Below are 25212 nucleotides of genomic sequence, written 5' to 3'. Positions count from 1 at the left end.
ACACACACACACACACACACACTAGCTGTCCCCTGCCACGCTTTGCTGTGGCCCAGTCTGTGGATATGGAATTGTGTGTGTGTGTATATGTATATATGTGTGTATATGTGTAAATATGTTGTTTAGCGCATGGATTGTAATGTATTTTGCTTTTTTAGTCTCTTCTGCTGTGCTTTTCAGTGTTTCTATGAGTGATGGTCACTTGTTGCTGGCCTGATATATGTATTTTGTCCAAATTTGTTGTCTATTTGTCCAGTGGTTTTTGATATATGTTAATTGTCTCTCTCCTGAGGAATCTGACCAAGGACCAAGGAGCAACAGTCAGAACTGACCACGGAACAGGAGACTGGGTCAAGATTGGGAAAGGCGTACGGCAAGGCTGCATCCTCTCACCCAACTTATTCAACTTGTATGCAGAACACATCATACGAGGATGTGCGGGGCTGGATGAATGCAAAGCTGGGGTGAAAATGGCTGGAAGAAACATTAACAACCTCAGATATGCAGATGACACCACTCTGATGGCCGAAAGCGAGGAGGAGCTGAGGAGCCTTCTAATCAAGGCGAAAGAAGAAAGCGCAAAAGCCGGGTTGCAGCTAAACATCAAAAAAACCAAGATTATGGCAACAAGAATGATTGACAACTGGGAAATAGAGGGGGAAACCGTGAAGGCCGTGACAGACTTTGTATTTCTAGGCGCAAAGATGACTGCAGATGCAGACTGTGGCCAGGAAATCAGGAGACGCTTCCTTCTTGGGAGGAGAGCAATGTCCAGTCTCGATAAAATAGTGAAGAGTAGAGACATCAGACTGGCAACAAAGATCCATTGCCTAGTCAAAGCCATGGTCTTCCCTGTAGTCACCTACGGAGGTGAGAGATGGACCTTCGGGAAGGCTGAGCGAAGGAAGAGAGATGCTTTTGAGCTGTGGTGCTGGAGGAAAGTTCTGAGAGTGCCTTGGACTGCGAGAAGATCCAACCAGTCCATCCTCCAGGAAATAAAGCCCGACTGCTCATTGGAGGGAAGGAGACGAGAGGGAAAGTGGAAGTCCTTTGGCCACATCATGAGGAGACAGCAAAGCCTAGAGAAGGGAATGATGCTGGGGAAAGTGGAAGGCAAAAGGAAGAGGGGCCGACCAAGGGCAAGGTGGATGGATGGCATCCTTGAAGTGACTGGACTGACCTTGAAGGAGCTGGGGGTGGTGACGGCCGACAGGGAGCTCTGGCGTGGGCTGGTCCATGAGGTCACGAAGAGTCGGAGACGACTGAACGAATGAACAACAACAACAACAATTATAAATACACAGACAGTATTTTATTTATTTTTATAGAATGTCTTTAGCAGTGTTTCTATACTTTTTTAATGCCACAACCCCTTAATGCAGTTCCTCATGTTGTGAATTTCCACACCGCCTTCCTCTTGTTGCTGGGAAAGTGTGTGTGTTTGTGTTGACGAGAGGAAAGTGGGAATGAGAAAGGAAGAGAGAGAAAGAAAGAGAAAGAGAAATGGCAAAAGGCATGCGCCGTTCCTTGTGTGCCAGCCTGGGATACTCACTTCCCCCGGGGAGGCTGTCTCTGTCAAAGATGCACAGCTTGTACCCGAACTCGTTCTCCAGGACCCCGCGCAGAGTCAGGAGCACAAACTCTTCCTCCTCGGCGTTCCTGGCATAGGAGACGTAAATGTCATACTCCTTCCCGTCTGATGGCCGGAGAATGCATGAGAAAGAGAAGGGAGGGGGGAAAAAGACATGGAAAACTCTGTGAGAATGTCGGGGACATTTGGCTCTCCTGTTTTCGCCTCTGCTGTGGAAGGAAAAACAGACAACACTTGCTGCATCAAGCGGCAGAGCATGACACAAGGAGTGGCATTTCTACATGCTGGCATATTGCTACTCCATGGGGATCTGTGGGCATTCAAAGCCACACTGTTTGCACCCATCAGTAGGTCCAGCAGCCCAGTTGTAAAGCTACACCACTCTTAATGGCACTAGTCTTGGAAACTAAATTGGATCCCTTTAACAGTTTCGCATTGGCAGTTTTCTAGTCTGCAAAATAGAGACAATGGTCAGGGTGCTTCCCAATCGCTCCTCTTCATCTTCTATATACATACAAATGTATTTACTAACATAAAGGGGCTCCATAGGCCATCCAGTCCAACCTCATTGGGCGGTAAAGGAAGACATCATCAGAGTCTACCCGACAGATGGCCAACCAGTTGGAAGGGAGCCCCAAAGGCCATCCAGTCCAACCTCATTGGGCAGTAAAGGAAGACATCATCAGAGTCTACCCGACAGATGGCCAACCAGTTGGAAGGGAGCCCCAAAGGCCATCCAGTCCAACCTCATTGGGCGGTAAAGGAAGACATCTTCAGAGTCTACCCGACAGATGGCCAACCAGTTGGAAGGGAGCCCCAAAGGCCATCCAGTCCAACCTTATTGGGCAGTAAAGGAAGACATCATCAGAGTCTACCCGACAGATGGCCAACCAGTTGGAAGGGAGCCCCAAAGGCCATCCAGTCCAACCTCATTGGGCAGTAAAGGAAGACATCATCAGAGTCTACCTGACAGTTGGCCAACCAGTTGGAAGGGAGCCCCAAAGGCCATCCAGTCCAACCCCCTTTGGTCTTCAAGATGTGTGTCTCCAAATATCTCTTCTGTCTATTGTTTCATGACTGGAATTCTTGTGTTTTTAAGGGCCACAGAACGCATGGCAGGGGACGGCTAGTAGAATAATAAGAGTTGGAAGAGACCACATGGGCCATCCAGTCCAACACACTGCCATGCAGGAAAAACACATTAAAAACACCCCTGACAGATAGCCATCCAGCCTTGGTTTAAAAGTCTCCATGGACTCTGAGGCAGAGAGTTCCATTGCTGAACAGCTCCTCTTACAGTTAGGAAGTTCTTCCTAATGTGCAAGTGGAATCTCCTTTCCTATTGGCTTCAATACAGTCCACTGTGAAAGGGATCTAGGAGTCTTTGGAGATCCCAAGCTGAACATGAGCCAACAGTGTGATGCAGCAGCTGAAAAGGCCAATGCGATTCTGGGCAGCATCAATGAGAGTCTAGTGTTGAGAATGGGGCAAAGTATGGTCCCACTCTCTTCTGCTTCGGTTCCCTGGAATAATAACTCCGTGTCCAGTTTTGGGCAAAGCAATTCAAGAAGGAGATGGACAAGAAGGACGGTGTCCAGAGAAAGGCGGCCAATATAGCCAAAGGAGGGCTTGCATTGTGTCTTCCTACCAGGAAGACAGGATTGGACTGGATGGTTTCAATCTGCAGCAAATCCTGATGGGAGGAGAAAACAACTCCTTGCGGAAACTGCAAAGTCCCAGCTGCCAGTCAGAACTGGTTGCACTGGGATAGATGGATAAAGGATCCGACACAACAAAAAGCTAAAAATACCATCCCCAAAGGGAAGGCCAGTGGGGAGCAAAGCCCATTCCAGTTTCCAGGGGCAACTCAGCAACTGAAAATGCTCAGCCGAGAAGAGTAACTGACAAGCTGTCTTTCCAGACTTCAAAACGTACCTTGCAGCAGAAATTGAAACATTAAAAAAATCAGCTGTGATTCTTCTGGCAACATCAGTATGCAGCTGTTCTTAATATGCATGCATACATTCAGCAGAGGTGCAGTGCTTTGAATGCCCTGGACTAAGTGTGCATCTGCATCATAGGATTAATACAGTTTGACACCACTTTAACTCTCATGTTGAAAGGGTCTTTGAGTGAAGTTTGCAAATGCTAAACAAGGGGCTTTGAATGAAATTAACAGCAAAAGAGAAACATACCCTTTCTCTGTAGAAAAGGAGCAACAGGGAAGAAAATGTTTTTAAGAAACAAGATGTGACATGTAGAGGTCGGAAGTTGTGTTGTGGTTAAGTTCAAAGGTTGTGGTTAAGCATAGAGTCTGCAGGTACAAGAAGGTACTTTCCATCAAAAGGTCAAGGGAGAGGGGCTGGAAAGAGAGAACTTTCCATGACCTATTACTTGAGTATAAAAGTCAGCAGAAAAAGAGGAGGGGTGTGGCAGTCACTTGAAGAGTAGCATCTGCGTATGCTGCCAGGCTGTCCATCTTCTTCATGAAGAAACTAAAATAAACCTTGTTTTTTAAATCTTTTTTGGGACTGTCTCCTTCCTTACGTGTTCCCGTGATGTGGACCTAAGAAGACCCAATTTAGGGTCTCTAACAATGTCTCAATGCTCTGGGATTCTGGGAATTGTAGTTTTACTAGGTCTTCAGCCTTCTCTGCCAAAGAGTCTTCAACTTTGTGCGCCAGCTGCGCCCACACTTTGGGAAGTCTGATCTGGCCACAGTGGTCCACGCTTTAGTTACATCCCGAATAGATTACTGCAACGCGCTCTATGTGGGGCTGCCTTTGAAGATGGTTTGGAAACTTCAGCTAGTCCAACGGGCAGCAGCCAGATTACTAACCGGGACGACATACAGGGAGCATACCGTCCCCTTGTTGTGTCAGAGCCATTGGCTGCCGGTCCATCTCCGAGCCCAATTCAAAGTGCTGGTTTTGACCTATAAAGCTCTATGTGGTTTTGGCCCAACTTACTTACTGGAGCTGTCTTCATAGACCTGTCAGCGGCTTATGATACCGTAAACCACCATCCCCTCCTGAGAAAAATGTATAATATCACAAAGGACGGCCACCTCACCCGCCTCATAGGAAACCTGTTACAAAACAGGAGCTTTTTTGTTGAGTTCCAGGGCCAGAAAAGCAGATGGCGGGAACAGAAGAACGGCCTGCCTCAGGGGAGCATGCTTGCTCCATCCATGTTCAACATCTACACAAATGACCAGCCACTGCCAGAAGGGACAGAGAGCTTCATCTATGCTCATGATCGTGCCATCACCGCTCAAGCAGGGAGCTTTGAGATGGTAGAAAAGAAGCTCTCCGAAACTCTAGATGCCCTTACTGCCTATGACAGGGAAAACCAGCTGATGCCTAATCCATCTAAAACTCAGACATGTGCTATTCATCTCAAGAACAGACAAGCATTCCGAGCTCTGAGGATCACCTAGGAAGGAATCTCACTGGAGCATTGCAGCGCACCCAAGTACCTGGGAGTCACTCTGAACCGTGCTCTGACCTACAAGAAGCACTGCCTGAACATGAAGCAAAAAGTGGGTGCTAGAAACAATATCATACGAAAGCTGACTGGCACAACCTGGGGATCACAACCAGATACAGTGAAGACATCTGCCCTTGCGCTATGCTACTCTGCTGCTGAGTATGCATGCCCAATGTGGAACACATCTCACTAAAACGCTAAAACAGTAGATGTGGCTCTTCATGAGACATGCCGCATTATCACGGGGTGTCTGCGCCCTACACCACTGGAGAAATTAAACTTTCTAGCTGGTATTGCACCACCTGACATCTGCCGGGAAGTAGTAGCCAATAGTGAAAGGACCAAGGCAGAGACATCTCCAGCTCATCCCTTGTTTGGGTATCAGCCAGCACGTCAACGACTTAAATCTAGAAATAGTTTTGTAAGGTCTACAGAGACACTCGCTGGAACACCCCAGCAAGCGAGAGTCCAAAAGTGGCAGGCTCAAACCCAGAGCATCAACCAATGGCTGATAGCAAATGAGAGACTCCCCCCTGGGCACACAGAAGACTGGGCGACTTGGAAGGCGTTGAACAGACTGTGCTCTGGCACCACAAGATGCAGAGCCAACCTCAAGAAATGGGGCCACAAAGTGGAATCCACGACATGCGAGTGTGGAGAGGAGCAAACCACTGACCACCTGCTGCAATGCACCCTGAGCCCTGCCACATGCACCATGGAGGACCTTCTTGCAGCCACACCAGAGGCACTCCAAGTGGCCAGATACTGGTCAAAGGACACTTAATCAACTACCAAGCTTGCAAACTCTTTTTTGTCTGTTAAAAATTTGTTAAAAATGTAATACAATTGTCTGGTTGATACTGACACGATAAAAAAAAAGCCCAAGAGGTAAGCAATGGTACATCCTTTCTGAAAAAATCTGGTCAAGAAAAACCATAACAGATCCATCTTAGGCTTGTCCTAGATGGAAACAAGGCGCATGCACCAGCCACCCATTCAACAGAGTTTGGGCAGATGACAACTCCTGGAACCCTTCAGCAAGGAGGTTAACTTTCCCAATCGGAGACCCTGGGTGTCTGTTCTTTGCCTCGCTGCTTGTTTTTCATTTTGTGTTAATATGATGCCTCAACTCCGCTGCCTTTGCCGGGAAGGGAGGGAGAATCAATTATTAGCAAGGAAATGTTTTTCTTCCCAAGTACACAGAGACAGACGACGCACAGAGCTACTACAAAGCAAACAAACAAGAAGCAATTAGCAAAACCATTTAAAATGCAATCATCCCAGAGGAACGACACGTTCCTGCAACATTTCAGCCTCGGAGTTTGGTTGAGGCGGGAAAGGACAGTGGGTGGCAGAGAATACATATATGCGGGTGTATGGAACAGACACAAAAATAGGGGAAAGCATGTTTCTATTTATCTCCATGGACCTTCTTGGAATCCTCACAACAACCCTGCAAAGCAGTTTAGCATTCTGGAGAGTTTGATCTGCATGCAAACACAAACAATGCTGGGAGGAGGAATTGCAACATATTTGCATTTTGTATTGTAAGCAATTTGACAAATGAGGAATGTATTGTCGAAGGCTTTCATGGTTGGAATCACTGGGTTGTTGTAGGTTTTTTTGGGGCTATATGGCCATGTTCTAGAGGCATTATCTCCTGATGTTTCGCCTGCATCTATGGAATGCAGGCAAAAAGAGGAATGTTTTCTTTTTCCCTGGTCAGGAGATGTTACTCAGGGTGCATCTAGACCGTAGAATTAAAGCAGTTTGATGCCACTTGAACTGCCATGGCTCAATGCTATAGAATTTTGGGAGTTTTAGTTGTACAAGGTGCTCAGTCATCTGCTTCCTTGGAGACTAGGACGCGGAACAATGGCTTCAAACTACAAGAGAGGAGATTCCATCTGAACATGAGGAAGAACTTCCTGACTGTGAGAGCCATTCAGCAGTGGAACTCTCTGCCCCGGAGTGTGGTGGAGGCTCCTTCTTTGGAAGCTTTTAAACAGAGGCTGGATGGCCATCTGTCAGGGGTGATTTGAATGCAATATTCCTGCTTCTTGGCCCATGAGGTCTCTTCCAACTCTTTGATTCTATGATCTGTACCAAAGAGGGCTGGTGGCTCACCAAATTACACCAATTGCATTATACCATAGTGGAGATGCACCTTCAGTGATACATCTGTGACATGGCCATAATGTAGGTGATGCAGAATATAGGTCATCTATTTCCACCCACAAAGTTCTTGAATCCCATGATCTCCAGCATCACAAAGGGTCTCCTCCAGAGGTGGGGCTTCCAGAGCATCGTAGGCAGCACAGCTCCCAATGTCTCCACATGGAAGCTACCAAGGAAAGACACCTTCCAGCTTATCGAGGTCCTGCTCGCATTGTGGAGCCTTGGGCAATGAAGAGAGATCCCCAAGGTCATATCTTCCCATTCCCTAACTTCATCTTTTTCATCTTTCCTAGAAGAAGGCAGAAAGAGGAGCAGTCCAAAATAAAGCCACTTTTGGTTCCTTTCCCCAGGTCAGAGCTGCTCAATGGTGGGGTGTGCTTCTTCCAATAGGAGTTATCTACTTAAGCAACAAACAAGCTACATTTGGTGCTGGTCACACTGACTTCAGATAAGCACCCTCACATATGCATTAGGTAATGCTCATGCAAACATTGGCTTTGTCACTCTTCTTCTTTTTAAGCTATTTTCTCAATGGAGGGGTCAGCATTGTGACTACAGTTTCACAGAGCTTTGTTTTTGGCATCCTCCAGTCTCAGGTTGGCAGCATGCCTGTCTTCGTTGATGGTGTCCATCCACCTTTTCTTTGGCCTTTGTCCATGTTGTCACAGTTTTCTAAGATCTACAGAGACACTCGCTGGAACACCTCAGCAAGCGAGAGTCCAAAAGTGGCAGGCTCAAACCCAGAACCTCAATCAATGGCTGATACCAAATGAGAGACTCCCCCCTGGGCACACAGAAAACAGGGCGACTTGGAAGGTGCTGAACAGACTGCGCTCTGGCACCACGAGATGCAGAGCCAACCTCAAGAAATGGGGCCACAAAGTGGAATCCATAACATGTGAGTGCGGAGAAGAGCAAACTACTGACCACCTGCTGCAATGCAACCTGAGCCCAGCCACATGCACCATGGAGGACCTTCTAGCAGCAACGCCAGAGGCACCCCAAGTGGCCAGATACTGGTCAAAAGACATTTAATCAACTACCAAACTTGCAAATTTTGTGTTTTGTCTGTTTGTTTTGTTCTGTTAGAAATGTAATACAATTGACTGGTTGCACTGACACGACAAATAAGCCCAAAATAAAGCCACTTTTGGTTCCTTTCCCCAGGTCATAGCTGCTCAATGGTGGAGTATGCTTCTTCCGATAGTAGTGATCTACTTAAGCAACTAACAAGCTACATTTGGTGCTGGTCACATAGACCTCAGATAAGCACTCCCACATATGCATTAGGCAATGCTCATGCACACCTTCATCTTTCTAAGTTATTTTCCCAATGGAAGGGTCAGCATTGTGACTACAGTTTGTTTTTGGCATCCTCCGGTCTCAGGTTGGCAGCATGCCTGTCTTCGTTGATGGTGTCCATCCATCTTTTCTTTGGCCTTTGTCCATGTGGTCACTGTCCTGCAATCTCCAAATGCAGAGCTGTTTGTGCTCCTGATGTTGGTTCTCTTCTCATGACATAGTCTTGCTTCCTGCATTTTCTTGCTTTTATTCCTGGTCTTTGACAGATAGATGTCCTCATTTGGCACATGGTCAAGGAGTGTCAAGCCAAGTGATCATCTTGGCATTTGCATTTCCACTGTGTTAAGGACTTTGTCACTCTGAAGTGCTATAAAATACAGATGCTTGGAATAAACATTAGCTATCACAATCAGGGCTTATGCGTAGATTGGACCAAAAGCAGTGCTGCGACCTTGATAGTTCCTTTGGACAAAAATATTTTTTGTCTATTTGCTTTCCTGCTCAGTTTCACTTTTGTTTTAAGAAAGGACACAGGGCTATTGTCGTTATTTGATACACAACAAGATGAGTCCTCAGCAAACAAGATCACCCTTCTGACTTTTGTATTGGATCACACATTAGACACTTCCCAAGTGTCTAGGACTGTGTGATGAATCAGCAAATAATGGGTGCAGATCCGAGTCGGGTGGCCTTTTGCAGCTGACAGGTAGTAATTTTGTCAGCACCAATTGTGTTTAAGTGCAGACCAAGGTCTTGAGGCACTGCACCCAGTGTGCCAATCACCACTGGGACCCCTTGACTGACTTGTGCCAGAGTCTTTGCAGTTCAATCTTTAAATTCTCATATCGTGTCAGCTTTTCCAGTTGCTTCTTGTCACTTCTGCTGTCACTTAGGATTGCAACACTGATGATCCATACTTTTGTTGTTTTTTCCTCCCACAATTGTGAGGTCAGGAGTCTTGTGCTCCAAAACACTGTCAGTCTGAATTCAAAAGTCCCAGAAGACTTTGACATGTTCACTTTCCATAACATTTTCAGGCCTGTGATCCCACCAGTCTGAGCAATGGTGTTGTGCCTCTGCTTGTAGTCTGTCTGCGCGATCTTCTTGCAGCAGCTGAGGATGGGATATATTGTTTCATCTGCTTCCTTGCAGAGTCTACATTTGGGATCTGTTGCCGACTTTTCAATTCTGGCTTTGATGGCCTTGGTTCGAATGACTTGTTCTTGGGCAGCCAGAATCAGGCCCTCCTTTGTCTCCTTTTTCAGAGTCCCATTTGTGAGTCACAGCCATGTTTTTTCATTGTCAATTTGGCTCTCAATTTTCCCCAGGAACTGTCCATGGAGAGCCTTCTTTGGCCAGTTTTCTCTTCTGTTCTGGATTGTGTTTTTACGGTCTTTTGCACTTTAAGCAGTTTACTACTCTTGACTTCCCTCAACATTGGTTCTTGACTGCCTTTCCCATCATCTGCCAGGGTTTCTCTCCTTCTACCGTTTGTTTCCCTTGCAGAACCCCTCTTCTCTCTGCCTCCTGATTTTCTGGGCAAGTAAAGTCTGTTGACATCACTACGTGGGTGTAATGCGTAGTGGATTGTTATCAGTTTTCTTGGTTTTCTGTCCAGATCATCCAGCTCTACTTGTGTCCAGTTCACAATCCTAGCAGTGTATCTAATGACAGGGATGGCCCAGGTGTTGAGAGCCTTGATTGTATTTCCGCCATTTAATTTGCTCTTCAAAACCTTTCTGACTCTTTGGATATATTCTTTGCTGACCACATTTTTCACTTGCCCATACTTGATATTGTCCAATTGTAGTATGCCCAGATATTTATAGTTTTCTGGCTGATTGCACTTTATGGTTTCTCCATTTGGCATCTCTATGCCCTCGCTTTGTGTAATTTTCCCTTTCTTTAATGCCACTATGGCACATTTGTCTAAGCCAAACTGATGTCAGTGCTGAAGATTCTGACTGTGTTGCTCAATGACTTGATTTCGGTTCTGGCCCAAGCTACCTATCCGAACGTATCTCTGCCTATGAACCCACCAGGACTCTAAGATCTTCTGGGGAGGCCCTACTCTCGATCCCGCCTGCATCACACGCACGGCTGGCGGGGACGAGGGACAGGTCCTTCTCTGTGGTGGCCCCTCGGCTGTGGAATGCCCTTCCCATGGACATTAGATCAGCCCCTTTGTTAATGGTGTTTCGAAGAAAACTAAAAACCTGGCTATTTGAACAGGCGTTTGGATAAACAGTGCAATGAATACGATGAATATAGGAAAACGGAATTACGGATGACGATTCTAGTTGCGAGACGTTGATGTGTTGTTTATTGATGTGTCATTGCTTTGTATATTATGCTGTTGTTGGTTTTTAAATATTGTATGTTGTTAGGTTTGACTTTTTGCTCTTGTTGTGAACCGCGTTGAGTCGCCTACGGGCTGAGAAACTGCGGTATACAAGCAAAGTAAATAAATAAATAAATAAATAAATAAAATTTCAGTTTCTGATTTTCCGTAAAGCTTTATATCATCCATGTACAGCAAGTGAGAGATTTTTGGTGAATTTCTTGCTGTTTGGTAGCCTAGGTTTGTTTTCTGTAGAATTACTGTCAGTGGGATCAGTGCAATAATGAACAGCAGTGGCGACAGTGAGTTGCCCTGGAAAATTCCTCTCTTGATGTTAACAGTTCCATAGCTTTCATTGCCCACAAACAACTCAGTTTTCCATTGTTTCATTGCATTTTTGGTGAACTTTCTAATATTTTCACAAACTCTGATGACATCTAGACATTTTATTATTATTATTATTATTATTATTATTATTATTATTATTATTATTATTATTGATGAACCACCTGGGAAGATACTGTGGGGCTATTATTTCAATTCTACCCAGCAACATCTTCTCACCATATACCCCAACGACAAAAGCATCCATTGGGTGTTTCCCACCCTCCAGAGCAGGAATGCAAGCTTGCCTCAAATTCTTCGACCTGTTTGTGTTGATATTTCAGTCCTATCCAACACAAGAAAGGCACGAAAGCAGCAGACTCCTCCCTGGCATCTTCTCCATTTGCTTCAACACGAACAATCTGTCCGAACACCATGAAACTAACTTCTTCTCAGTCTCCAAGCAAAGACTTAATTATTTTTGCTTTAAGGAAGAATGCAATATGCCCAGAGTCGATTGCAGGAAAGCAAACCAGATTGCTTGGCGCCTTTGAAGGCATAGAAAACATTGCTAGCTGGGACCTGTAGCAGAATGCAGAATCAGAGGTGAGGGGTTTCTATTGACTCAGAGGCACATAGTTGCCCATTGTTTTGATGCTCAGTTGTGCACATAGTTTGCGAAGTTGGGGAGAACAGGAACGGCAAACAAGAACAATATCAATTCTTTATCAAGCGCCTTCAACAGATTGGTGCCATACAGGGATTATATTGAAGAGAATGGATCCTGCCAGGGAATTTGCAATACAAAAGGCAAGAAAAGAACACAAAAGGAAGGGAAAGGGTGTCCTGAATTGGAGCTGGCTGCAATTCAAGCCTCTCCAAGCCCTTCATTAGATATGAAATATGCACCACTGGATTACAATTAATCTCATCTGAGGATAAACAGATGCAAGAAGTGGTCAACAGAGAGGAAAAGTATCATTTTTTTAAATACTGGTAGCCAGACTTTGTTCATTTTCATGGTTTTCTCCTTGAAATACACAAGCATATGGACAATATCAACAGAAAGGAGGAAACCATGAAAATGAAAAAAATCTAGCTACCTGTATTAAAAAAACCCTCTAAAATTGCAACAGCACAACAACAGAGAGGAAACAAACAAGGACATCTAATCACCTCTCAACAAAAGTTTGCTCCAGGCACTGTCAGGCCATCAAATGCTAATCAAGGTGGTCAGTTGAAACATTCACGCCTAGCTCCAGCAGACAAGAGTTCTTTGTTCCACCCTGGTCATTCCACAGATATATAAACCCTTTTTCCTAGTTCCAACAGACCTCACTACCTCTGAGGATGCTTGCCATAGATGCAGGCGAAACGTCAGGAGTGAATGCCTCTAGACCATGGCCACATAGCCCGAAAAAAACCCTACAACAACCCAGTGATTCCAGCCATGAAAGACTTTGACAATACAATGGAGGAAAGAGTCCAAACTACAGGAAAGATGGATTTCACTTGAATATTAGGAAGAAATGACCTAATTCTAAGCGTGGTTGGACAGTGGGATACATTGCCTGGGAACTCAGCGGAGACTCCTTTTCTGGAGTTTTCCCAACAGAGGTTGCATGGATATCTGTCAGGAGGGCTTAGATGGTGTCCTCCTGCCTGGGAGAAGGGGGTGTTGCACTCCATGACAGGAATAACCCTCTGACTTTAAAACACCACATGTTGAATAGGGAAAAAACAATCCTTTTATTGAAGATAAGTAAAAGCAGCAAAGTAAAAAAAGGCACTTTAAACGAATAGGTAAATCCAATTAGGCAAGAAGATAAGCAGGAACAAATTAGTCCAAGGTAAAGTTCAGCAAAGTCCAAAAACAAAGTCCACACTTCTCTAACAAAATCCAAAGAACCAGGTAACATTGATCCAAGGCATGAGCAGGTAATCACAAGGGACAAAAAGCCAAACCAAGAAACAAGAAATCCTTAAGCATGAATTTCCCAACCACAGCTTCCATGAAACAAGGACAAGAACTGAGCAGGATTCTAAACGATACTTCATCTGACTAGATTTTCCATGCTTGGAACTTTTTAGCCATTCCAAGCTCTCAGAAACTGGTTTCGCTTTCCTTGAGCAGCCCTTATCTTTTTCTCTCGGAGGCTGGCAGAACACCGAAGGCATTGCTCAACCTGTCTGTTTTGACTAATTTATGCTTGCCTATCTATATGCTCATTAATTTCTGCAGGTGCTGAGTTGTTTTCAAGCCCCAAATCCTCTCTGGGAGCAATTCAGGGAGTAAACCATCATTCCTATACCCTGTAGGAACATTCCCATGAGAAGCTACACTTTGAACAGGTGTCTCTCTGTCATTCTCTGCATCAACATCACTGACCAAACCATTGCCATTTTGAACCTCATTTACATCATTCCCCACAGCCAAAGCACTCTGATCCTGAAACACAATCACAGGCTGAACTCCAGCAGGGGGTTGGAATAGATGTCCTCTGGGGGACCCTTCCCACTCTAGGATTCTAAGGTTATGTTTCTATGAAAACATCCGTAATGATCCAGAGTGGACAGCAATGCAGGCAATTGCCTCTTGACCCTTACCTAGAATGGTTTCATCCGTTCCAAAGTGGGCCCGGTAGAAGAGGACCAGTTCCAGCCAGTAGGCGTGATAGATGACCGTCAGAGCCACCACCAGCAAAACGGTGGCTCCAAGGCCACAGGCCAGCTCCACTGTGTACCGTGGGACCAGAGCTGTTGGGGGTCAAGGGAAAAAAAGGGGGTTTCAACCAATGCAAAGCCAAGGATGTCAGTGTGCAAAAGTCGTATCTAATTCGTAAGTTTTGTATATTGGAACAGATATTTAAAAAACACTGGGAAAGAAAGAGAGCTTGCCTACACAAAACTTAAGGAGCAAAACTCACCCAGTGCTTTTTCATTTGAATACTGTAATGCTCAAAAGTCAGTTTCCATGTTCAGCGCAAGCGAAGTGGAACCAAAAAGGCCGCCATTCCTCTTCAAATTAAGAAGAGATAGGCTGCCTCTTGGCATGAGGAAAGGAAAGTAGTAGGGTGGAACGAGATGAGTGAGCTGGGACTTATTGTTTCAGGGCAAGCAGATAAACCAAACCCAAACACAGCAGAGTCTCTATCAGTAGTTAGCAGAGATTTACGGCACACACTCTGACCTTGTTTGCAGCTCACCACTTTAGTAAGACACTTGAGCTCTGAATTTCATCCAAACACATATTGGAAGCTTTAATCTTCACTTATTGCTTATGTACAGTTATTTGCACTGATTTGCTATCAGTATACGCAAAAATATAAATATACATGGCATTGAATATTTCCCTTTGTATTTGCAAGCCGCCCTGGGTCCCTTCAGGGAGAGAGGGCGGGTTAGAAATAAATTCTTATTTATCAAGGGTCTGGAGAACAAGCCCTATGAGGAGCGGCTTAAGGAGCTGGGCATGTTTAGCCTGAAGAAGAGAAGGCTGAGAGGAGACATGATGAGGGCCATGTATAAATATGTGAGAGGAAGCCACAGGGAGGAGGGAGCAAGCGTGTTTTCTGCTTCCCTGGAGACTAGGACGCAATGGAACAATGGCTTCAAACTACAAGGGAGGAAATTCCATCTGAACATGAGGAAGAACCTCCTGACTGTGAGAGCCGTTCAGCAGTGGAACTCTCTACCACGGAGAGTGGTGGAGGCTCCTTCTTTGGAAGCTTTTAAACAGAGGCAGGATGGCCATCTGTCGGGGGTGCTTTGAATACAATATTCCTGCTTCTTGGCAGAATGGGGTTGGACTGGATGGCCCATGAGGTCTCTTCCAACTCTTTGATTCAATGATTATTATTATTATTATTATTATTATTATTATTCTCACAGCAACAATACACCATCCACATGGCAAGAGATCACTATGGCAAGAGCACCACATGTCAAAGAGATACACATGGCAAAAAGATCCACATTGCTGTGTTTTGTGGAATTTTGAATCTTATTAACTAGGGTTTATGTGATGTTTTATGTAATATTGTTTGTAAATTTATATTGTTATTGTTTATATGATTATGCATTGTGCATTTTATATGTGTGGCACTTTGGAGTGCCTTTTGTGAGCCGCTCAAGTTCTTTCGGGGAGATGATGGTGGGATACAAATGTAGTATGATTGTTGTTGTTGTTGTTGTTGTTGTTGTTGTTGTCTTCTGCTCACTTTTATACCCATAGGCTTCTTGTCATCACACAGGGATAAGAGTGAATTACATAGTCCTTGTCATACCTGTCACATGGGCATGACTACACTCATTTTCCTGTCCCTCGAGATTCACATCTCCACTTGATTAACTCTTTAGTGCAGTGGTTCTCAATCTGTGGGTCTCCAGATGTTTTGGCCTTCAATTCCATGAAATCCTAACAGCTGGTAAACTGGCTGGGATTTCTGGGAGTTGTAGGTCAAAAACATCTCGGGACCCCAGGTTGAGAACCACTGCTTTAGTGGAATGTGATGTGATCACATGTCTATTAGAACTGTATTTTGCACACAGTAATGAACAATGGAGTTAACACACAATACATTTTTATCTAGCAGAGCATTATCTACCTAACATACTTCTCATTCAAACTGATAATTAAGTCTTACTAGAAGACCTAGAGATTCTTAGAGAAAATATTTTGAACCAAATCCATGAATAATCAGGTCCTCCAAAACCAAAACTGCAAATGTGGAGGGATGGCTGCATTGAACCATGTCTCCTTACCTTTCATCCTCACCAGAGCCTGCATCTGAGAAGTTCCGTTATTGTTGTGGGCGAAACAGGTGTAGTTGCGCCTCAGGTCCTTCTCTGTCACTTTTGACACAAACAAGGTCTTCTTCACCTTCACGTTCCCAATGGTTAATGGCTCCTCCCTGGAAAAGGGGGAGAGTAAGAGGAGTATCATGTTCAACGATAAGGTCTGCTTTGGTCAGGGCTCACCTGGAATAGACTTGTGTCCTGTTCTGGGCAAAGTAATCCAAGAAGGGTAGAGTCAAGGTGGAAGGGGTCAAATGTCTGAAAACTATGAATCTGTTGCACTCCAGGTCAGGAAAAGGCCCTCTGACTTTAAAACACACCACACAAAAAGTGAAGAAACAAATCTTTTATTGAAGCTTAGTAAATAGCCAGAAGAAATAAATGCTTGTAAAAAACATAAGAAAGTTCCAAAAATTAATAAGTCTATAAAAGGTAGTAATACAAAGCAATGTCCACACGAGATATAAAAGCAATCCAAGACAGCATTTATCCAGACAGGAATCAACAGGATGCAAAGACAGTCCAAAAGGCAAAAAAAAAAAAAAAAAAAAAAAAAAACTCCACAGGAACAAGACCCCTTGGACAGGATTTCCATGGCACATGAACTTGATTTCCAAACGATGCCTGATCTAACAGGTTTCCCCTTGAGGTAAACCTTATATCCCAAAACTCAGAAATTGGTTTTGCTTTCCCCCACATTTGCCCCTTATCAGACGAAGCCTTTCAGAGCGACGTAAACACTGAGTTTGCTGTCAATCCTGGCTAATCTCCAGCCGCCTATTCCTCAGCTCCCTATCTGGCTGCTTATTAAAATTCCCAGGTGTCAGATTGTTTTCCAAACCCAGATCTTGAGAGCTCACAGAGAGAGGGAGTGAACCATCATTGCTTGGCCAAGCAAGAATATTCTCATGAGAAACTCCCCTTTGCACTGGAGCCTCCCTGTCATTGTCTGCCTGAAAATCATTGACCAAACCATCTTCACCTTGTACCTCAGCCTCAACACCATCCTTACTCTCATCATTTCCCTCATCATTTCCCACATCAGGATCCTGAACACAAACACAGGCTGATTCCCAACAGAATCCCTCTGAGGAGGGGGTGAGGGATCTGGGTATGGTTAGCTTGGAGAAGAAAAGGCTGAAACTTAAGGAAGGTCCTGTAGAAGATGGAGCCAGATTGTTTTCTCTTTCTCAAATGATAGGGCATGAACCAATGATTCAAATTCCAAAAAAGGGATGGCACCTCGACAATACCAAAACGTTCTTGAAAGTAAGAGCTGTTCAGTGGTGGAATTTGTCAGAGTTTTTACATTATATCATTTTTCAAGTGACAACAATTAAGTGTCCACGTTGTCAGGATGCCCAACCACTGTCTCCCAAAGCAGTTGCTCTACTCCGAACTCAAGAACGGAAAACGGAATGTTGGTGGGCAGGAAAAGAGATTGAAAGATGGGCTCAAAACCAACCTTAAAAACTCTGGCATAGACACTGAGAACTGGGAAGCCCTGGCCCTTGAGCGCTCCAGTTGGAGGTCAGCTGTGACCAGCAGTGCTGCAGAATTTGAAGAGGCACGAATGGAGGGTGAAAGAGAGAAACGTGCCAAGAGGAAGGCGCATCAAGCCAACCCCGATCAGGACCGCCTTTCACCTGGAAACCGATGCCCTCACTGCGGGAGAAGATGCACATCAAGAAGAGGGCTCCACAGCCACCTACGGACTCACAAGAATTCTGATCCCGGAAGACTATCCTACTTGGTCAACGAGGGATTGCCTAAGTAAGTAAGTAAGGATCAGATGGTCAACTCTGCTGGAGTTTGACCATAGGATCACACTGGAAGACCTAGAAATGTATAGCAAAAACATTTCTTTAACGTTCTCTAGATCAGTGGTTCTCAACCTTCCTAATGCTGCGACCCCTTAATACAGTTCCTCATGTTGTGTTAACCCCCAACCATACAATATTTTTGTTGCTGCTCCATAACTGTAATTTTGTTTACTGTTATAAATTGTAATGTAATTATCTGGTATGCAAGATGTATTTTCATTTAATGGACAAAATTCAGCACCAATACCCAATACGTCCAAATTTGAATACTGGTGGGGTTTGGCGGGAGGGGATTGATTTTGTCATTTGGGGGTTGTAGTTGCTGGGATTTATAGTTCACCTACAAACAAAGAACATTCCAAATTCCACCAACAATGGAATTGAACCAAACTTGGCACACAGAACTCCCATGACCAACAGAAAATGCTAGAATGGCTTGGTGGGCATTGACCTTGAGTTTGGGAGTTGTAGTTCACCTAAATCCAGAGAGCACTGTGGACTCAAACAATGATCAATCTGGAACAAACTTGGCACGAACACTCAATATGTCCAAATGTGGACTCTGGTGGAATTTGGGGAAAATAGACCTTGACATTTGGGAGTTGTAGTTGCTGGGATTTATAGTTCACCTACAATCAAAGAGTATTCTGAACCCCACCAATGATAGAATTAGGCCAAACTTCCCACACAGAACCCCCATGACCAACAGAAAATATTGTATATTTTGATGGTCTTCGGGGACCCCTCTGACACCCCCTCGTGACCCCCCAGGGATCCCAACCCCCAGGTTGAGAAACACTGGGCTAAAGCCTCTGAGAGAGGTGTTTGTGTGGATATTATGCTGCCCCTTACACTATCAAAGGTGGCAGTATTCATACAGACCATTCAAGGGAAGGAAATAAAAAAGGAAACGGTGAGGTTTAAAGGCAATGAAATGAGGATACGCAGGAGAAATAGCTTTCTGTGTCACGTTCATTCACAGAACAGACTGCCTGGCATCAAGTAAGCAAATTAATGCGCTAATTTTGGTTTGTTCTGATTCAAGCCACAGGAGACGACGGCACTGAACCTCTTGACGGATATTAACTCTGTAATTGATTCGTCTTAATTTGTGAGCCTTTTTACTCTTCTGCCTCAATTTTGCTACGGCGAGATTATCTCTCTTCTGGAAAATAAGTAAAAAGGCAGCAATTTTTGCAAGAGAAAAGGGTCGGCATGGTCTAGCAATTGAGAGTGATGGGGTGGGATTTGGGAAATCTAGTTGCAAGCCATAAAAGCCACTGTGGGATCCTGAACCAAGCATTCTCTTTTCCCCTCTTCCTAGCCTTCCTTGCAGGATTGTGGTCAGCATGAAACAGGGCAAGGGATAGCAACGTTGGGCATTTTTGGAGGAAAGTCAGATTGTGGAAATCCTATGGCTCTCCCAACACTGTTGTCTCTGGAAATCGCAAGTTCAGAGCTTGCAAATGGTGTGTCGGGACACATTAGTGTTTCAGCTGCATTGTGTAGATGTGTTGCATGAACATGCATTTTGTTGTATGCCAGTTAGTATGGTAGACATATCATCATTAGGTGGGAAGAGACCCCAAGGGCTGTGTGAAAGCCCCCAGACCTGTTTCTTGGCAGAATGGGGTTGGACTGGATGGCCTATGAGGTCTCTTCCAACTCTTTGATTCTATGATTCTATGATTCCTTTCATCTCAAGAACAGACAAGCATCCCGAGCTCTGAAGATCACCTGGGAAGGAATCCCACTGGAGCATTGCAGCGCACCCAAATACCTGGGAGTCACTCTGGACCGTGCTCTGACCTACAAGAAGCACTGCCTGAACATCAAGCAAAAAGTGGGTGCTAGAAACAATATCATACAAAACCTGACTGGCACAACCTGGGGATCACAACCAGATGCTGAGTCTGCATGCCCAGTGTGGAACACATCTCACCACAGTAAAGCAGTGTATGTGGCTCTTAATGAGACATGCCGCATTATCACGGGGTGCCTGCGACCTACACCACTGGAAAAATTACACTGTCTAGCCGGTATTGCCACACCTGACATCCGCCGGGAAGTAGCAGCCAATAGTGAAAGGACCAAGGCAGAGACATCTCCAGCTCATCCCCTGTTTGGGTATCAGCCAGCACGTCAACGACTTAAATCTAGAAATAGTTTTCTAAGATATACAGAGATACTCACTGGAACACCTCAGCAAGCGAGAGTCCAAAAATGGCAGGCTCAAACCCAGAACCTCAACCAATGGCTGATACCAAATGAGAGACTCCCTCCTGGGCACACAGAGGACTGGGCGACCTGGAAGGCACTGAACAGACTGCGCTCTGGCACCACGAGATGCAGAGCCAACCTTCAGAAATGGGGCCACAAAGTGGAATCCTCGACTTGCGAGTGTGGAGAAGAGCAAACCAGTGACCACCTGCTGCAAGGCACCCTGAGCCCTGCCACATGCACAAGGGAGGACCTTCTTGCGGCAACACCAGAAGCACTCCAAGGGGACAGATACTGGTCAAAGGACATTTAATCAACTCTCATACTCACAAATTTTGTAATCTGCTTGTTTGCTTTGTTCTGTTAGAAATGTAATATAATTTGACTGGTTGTTCTGACACGACAAATAAATAAATAAATGATTCCATGACATCAGACTGGCAACAAAGATCCGCATAGTCAAAGCAATAGTATTCCCCATAGTCACCTATGGATGTGAAAGCTGGACCATAGGGAAGGCTGAGCGAAGGAAGAGAGATGCTTTCGAACTGTGGTGTTGGAGGAAAGTTCTGAGAGTGCCTTGGACCACGAGAAGATCCAACCAGTCCATCCTCCAGGAGAAAGCCTGACTACTCACTGGAGGGAAGGAGATTAGAGGCTAAGATGAAGTACTTTGGCCACATCATGAGAAGAAAGGAAAGCTTAGAGAAGACAATGATGCTGGGGAAAATGGAAGGAAAAAGGAAGAGGGGCCAAACAAGGGCAAGATGGATGGATGGCATCCTTGAAGTGACTGGCATCCTCTGAAGGAGCTGGGGGTGGTGACGGCCAACAGGGAGCTCTGGCATGGGCTGGTCCATGAGGTCACGAAGAGTTGGAAACGACTGAATGAATGAACAACAACAACAACAGTGTTATTCTCCATTTCTTTCCCAGCCTATCTTGCAATGTTGTTGCCATTACGAAGCATCTTTAGGTCAAAGCTTTCCAAACTGTGTGTTGCAGAATACTACTGTGTCAGCTGCAGCATGTAGATGTGTTCCATGAACACAACAACAACAACAACAACAATCTTTATTTATATCCTGTCCCCTCTCCCCAAGGACTCGGAGTGGCTCACAACATGAGAATGAAAATGAGAAACCTCTGACTGTGGTGAAATAAGCAATGCCAATTTGCATGCATTTCACGCAGCAAAAGTACCAATGATTATGGTACCCTGCTATATTCCCCTTCTATAAATCCTGGAGATGTTTATTATTATACAAGACAGAGGTACTCCTGGTCAGTCGCAAGGCCGAACAGGGCATAGGGTTACAGCCTGTGTTGGATGGGGTCGCACTTCCCCTGAAGACGCAGGTTCGCAGTTTGGGTGTGATCCTGGACTCATCGCTGAGCCTGGAACCTCAGGTTTCGGCGGTGACCAGGGGAGCATTTGCACAGCTAAAGCTTGTGCGCCAGCTGCGCCCGTACCTTGGGAAGTCTGACTTGGCCACGGTAGTCCACGCTCTGGTTACATCCCGTTTAGACTACTGCAACGCTCTCTACGTGGGGCTGCCTTTGAAGACGGCTCAGAAGCTCCAACTAGTCCAACGCTCGGCAGCCATGATATTAACAGGAGCGGAGCGCAGGGAGCATACCACTCCTTTGCTGCTCCAGCTCCACTGGCTGCCGATTTGCTACCGGGCTCAATTCAAAGTGCTGGCGTTGGCCTTTAAAGCCCTAAACGGTTCCGGCCCAAGCTACCTATCCGAACGTATCTCTGCCTATGAACCCACCAGGACTCTAAGATCTTCTGGGGAGGCCCTGCTCTCGATCCCGCCTGCGTCACAAGCACGGCTGGCGGGGACGAAGGACAGGGCCTTCTCTGTGGTGGCCCCTCGGCTGTGGAACGCCCTTCCCATGGACGTTAGATCAGCCCCTTCGTTAATGGTGTTTCGTAGAAAACTAAAAACCTGGCTGTTTGAACAGGCGTTCGGATAAACAGTGCAATGTACACGATGAATATAGGATATAGGAATATAGGAACGGAACTATGGATGATGAATTTGGATCACGATTTGTTAATGTGTTGGTATTGATGTGTTATTACCATGTATACTATGTTGTTAATGGTTTTTTAAATTTTGTATGTTGTTGGATTGACTTTTTGCTCTTGTTGTGAACCGCGTTGAGTCGCCTACGGGCTGAGAAACTGCAGTATACAAGCAAAGTAAATAAATAAATAAATATTATCTTACGCATCATATATGCTTGTCAAAAAAGTGTATCACTGACAATGACATATTTGGAAAGCTCTGCTCCAGGTCCTGCAGCATGGCTGGAGGAAACTGTCCATAGAACTGCACTGTAGGATCTACAGGTTCCTACAAAGAGTATCTCCAATCCAATAATGAAATTCACAAAACAACTGTATTGTGTTGTTGAAGGTTTTCATGGCCAGAATGACTGGGTTGCTGTGATTTTTTTGGGCTGTCTGGCCATGTTCCAGCAGCATTCTCTCCTGACGTTTTGCCTGCATCTGTGGATGGGATCTTCAGAGGTCTGTTGGAAATGAGGCAAGTGGAGTGTATATCTGTGGAATGTTTAGGGTGGGAGAAAGAAGCCTTGTCTACGTAAGAAAGTGTGAATGTTGCAATTAGCAAGCTCGATTTGGCATTTGAGTAGCCAAGGAGTTTGCATATATACACGCTCCACTTTGCCAACAGAACCTCTGAGGATGCCTACCATAGATGCAGGCGAAACATTAGGAGACAATGCTGCTGGAACATGACCATACAGCCCAAAAAAACTCAAAGCTGTGGCCAAGTCAGACTTCCTTGGAATAAGAATGAGAAACCTCTGGCCCTTACATTTGGGAGACGTTGAACTTGAGGTCGGTGACTTCATCGGTGCTCCTTCCATCGATGGTCCACCAGACCTCCTGCGGGGAGTCCTTCAAGAAGGTGAAATGGACCTCGCAGAGAAGGCTCAGGTCTTCGCCTAAAGGAAGGATCATGCCAACAATGATAAGAAGGACAGTTGGATTTAATAGGTGAGGTAATGGGTGCATCCATTTTGTAGATTTTGACACCACCCAAACTGCTATAGGTCAATGCTGTGGAATCCTGGGAGTGGTCGTTTGACAAGTTATCTAGCCTTCTCTGCCAAAGAGACCATGAGGAATTCCATTGCATTGAGCTCTGTTCTGGACAGGTCATCCATATCGTCATTGAAATGCTTTGCCCAGAACTGGACACTGGGTTATTATTCCAGGTAAAGAGGTCTGAGTAAAGCAGAATAGGGTGGGATTAGGACTTCCCTCCATCCAGAAACTAGAGTCCTCTTGAAGCAGCTGAGAATTGCATTGGCCTTTTTGTTCACCTTGGCCCTGCTTTCTCTTCCATTGTCGCACCTCAGAGTAGAATCACCTTGTTTCAGACACCAAACAGCACACGGGCAATAGTCTTTATGGTTTATTAAAGTAAAAGATAAAAAGTTCAAAAAGGCAAAAGTATAGTTCCAAAGATCAATATAAGGTAACACTGGAAAACAGGATCCACAAAGATATAAGCAAGGCAAAAAAAGCCAATGGGATTTTGGCCTGCATCAAGAGGAGCCTAGCATCTAGATCTAGGGAAGTCATGCTACCCCTCTATTCTGCTTTGGTTAGACCACATCTGGAATATTGTGTCCAATTCTGGGCACCACAATTCAAGAGAGATATTGACAAGCTGGAATGTGTCCAGAGGAGGGCGACTAAAATGATCAAGGGTCTGGAGAACAAGCCCTATGAGGAGCGGCTTAAGGAGCTGGGCATGTTTAGCCTGAAGAAGAGAAGGCTGAGAGGAGACATGATAGCCATGTATAAATATGTGAGAGGAAGCCACAGGGAGGAGGGAGCAAGCTTCCTTTCTGATGGCCTGGAGACTAGGACACAATGGAACAATGGCTTCAAACTACAAGAGAGGAGATTCCATCTGAACATGAGGAAGAACTTCCTGGCTGTGAGAGCCGTTCAGCAGTGGAACTCTCTGCCCCGGAGTGTGGTGGAAGCTCCTTCTTTGGAAGCTTTTAAACAGAGGCTGGGTGGCCATCTGTCAGGGGTGATTTGAACGCAATATTCCAGCTTCTTGGCAGAATGGGGTTGGACTGGGTGGCCCATGAGGTCTCTTCCAACTCTTTGATTCTATGATTCTATAACTCTATGATTCTATAAGGCAAAGTCCCATGAGAACATGACAAAGTCCTGAAACCATGAACATGAAAACTGCAAGATAACTCCCAAGCCCCTTGGCTGGAGCGAGAAGTTGCTCTGACACTGGGGTATTTTCAAACAGCCTGTTTAATATCCTTTGGAAAACATGAAGGCGTTCCTCTGGCCCTTGGCCTCCCTCTCTCTCTAGCTAGCGATTCTCACACTCCTTCGAACCTTAAATTCCAAGCGATCAGGTCAATCTAAAGCTCCGGCCTCATCAAGGTCAATCTGTTCGTTAGTGCTTTCTTGTTCATTATCTGACTGAGAACAACAGTCCTCCCTTCCTGAATCAGAATGCACCTGGCTCTCAGTAGTTTAATGATCAACAATGTCATCCTTTGCTGTGGGAAACAACTGAACTTCTGTACCCTGTTCTTCCTCGTCTATCACATCGCTTTGCACTTGACTGTGAATCTGAATCCCAATTAGGAAATGCCATTTATAACCCAGGAACAAAAATCATGTTGAGTGGAGTGATGGGGGGAATGCCATACATGTAATATATCTTGATTTCAGGAAGGTCTTTGACAAGCCCCCCCGTGAAGTGTGGGCTAGACAAGGCTCCTGTAAGGTGGACTGGGAACTGGTCAATGGTCCTAACCCAGGCATAGGGAAAATTTTGGACTCCAACTCCCACATCATCCTCATCAGACTCATTGACACCATCACTCTATGATTCCAGCTGAGTCACAACATCCATTAAAGTCCTTTTGGTTCCTGATCCTGTCCTCTGGAGCGATGGTTCTTCCTCCCAATTTGGTCCCATCTGCAGAATGGATCAGCCTGCCTTCTAGTCTGTCATCCAAGAGGTTGAATAGCCCTGAAAGGCCCTCTTGATGGCACCCCAAAGAGTGACTTCTCCCCAAGAGGAAGAAAGAGGAGCCCTTGGGAAGTATTCTTTGGGTTAGGA

At 45.3% G+C, this 25212-nt stretch overlaps 1 protein-coding gene across 2 annotated transcripts in view; it reads right to left on the bottom strand.

Annotated features, from left to right (window-relative positions):
• Positions 1-25212, bottom strand: part of IL1RAP (interleukin 1 receptor accessory protein) — a 199930-nt gene that overhangs the window by 43830 nt on the left and 130888 nt on the right. For both annotated transcript variants that reach the window (XM_067466134.1, XM_067466135.1), the window contains exons 7-10: positions 22918-23047; positions 15990-16138; positions 13833-13982; positions 1553-1696 (exon numbers count right to left, since the gene is read on the bottom strand). In XM_067466134.1, coding sequence (XP_067322235.1) covers positions 1553-1696; positions 13833-13982; positions 15990-16138; positions 22918-23047 — 573 coding nt within the window. The remainder of the gene's footprint in view (positions 1-1552; positions 1697-13832; positions 13983-15989; positions 16139-22917; positions 23048-25212) is intronic.

Source organism: Anolis sagrei, chromosome 3 (assembly GCF_037176765.1).
Source record: "Anolis sagrei isolate rAnoSag1 chromosome 3, rAnoSag1.mat, whole genome shotgun sequence".
Taxonomy (NCBI): domain Eukaryota; kingdom Metazoa; phylum Chordata; class Lepidosauria; order Squamata; family Dactyloidae; genus Anolis; species Anolis sagrei.
The sequence above is the reverse complement of the archived record's forward strand: the minus strand, read 5'-3'. Positions and strand labels throughout refer to the sequence as shown.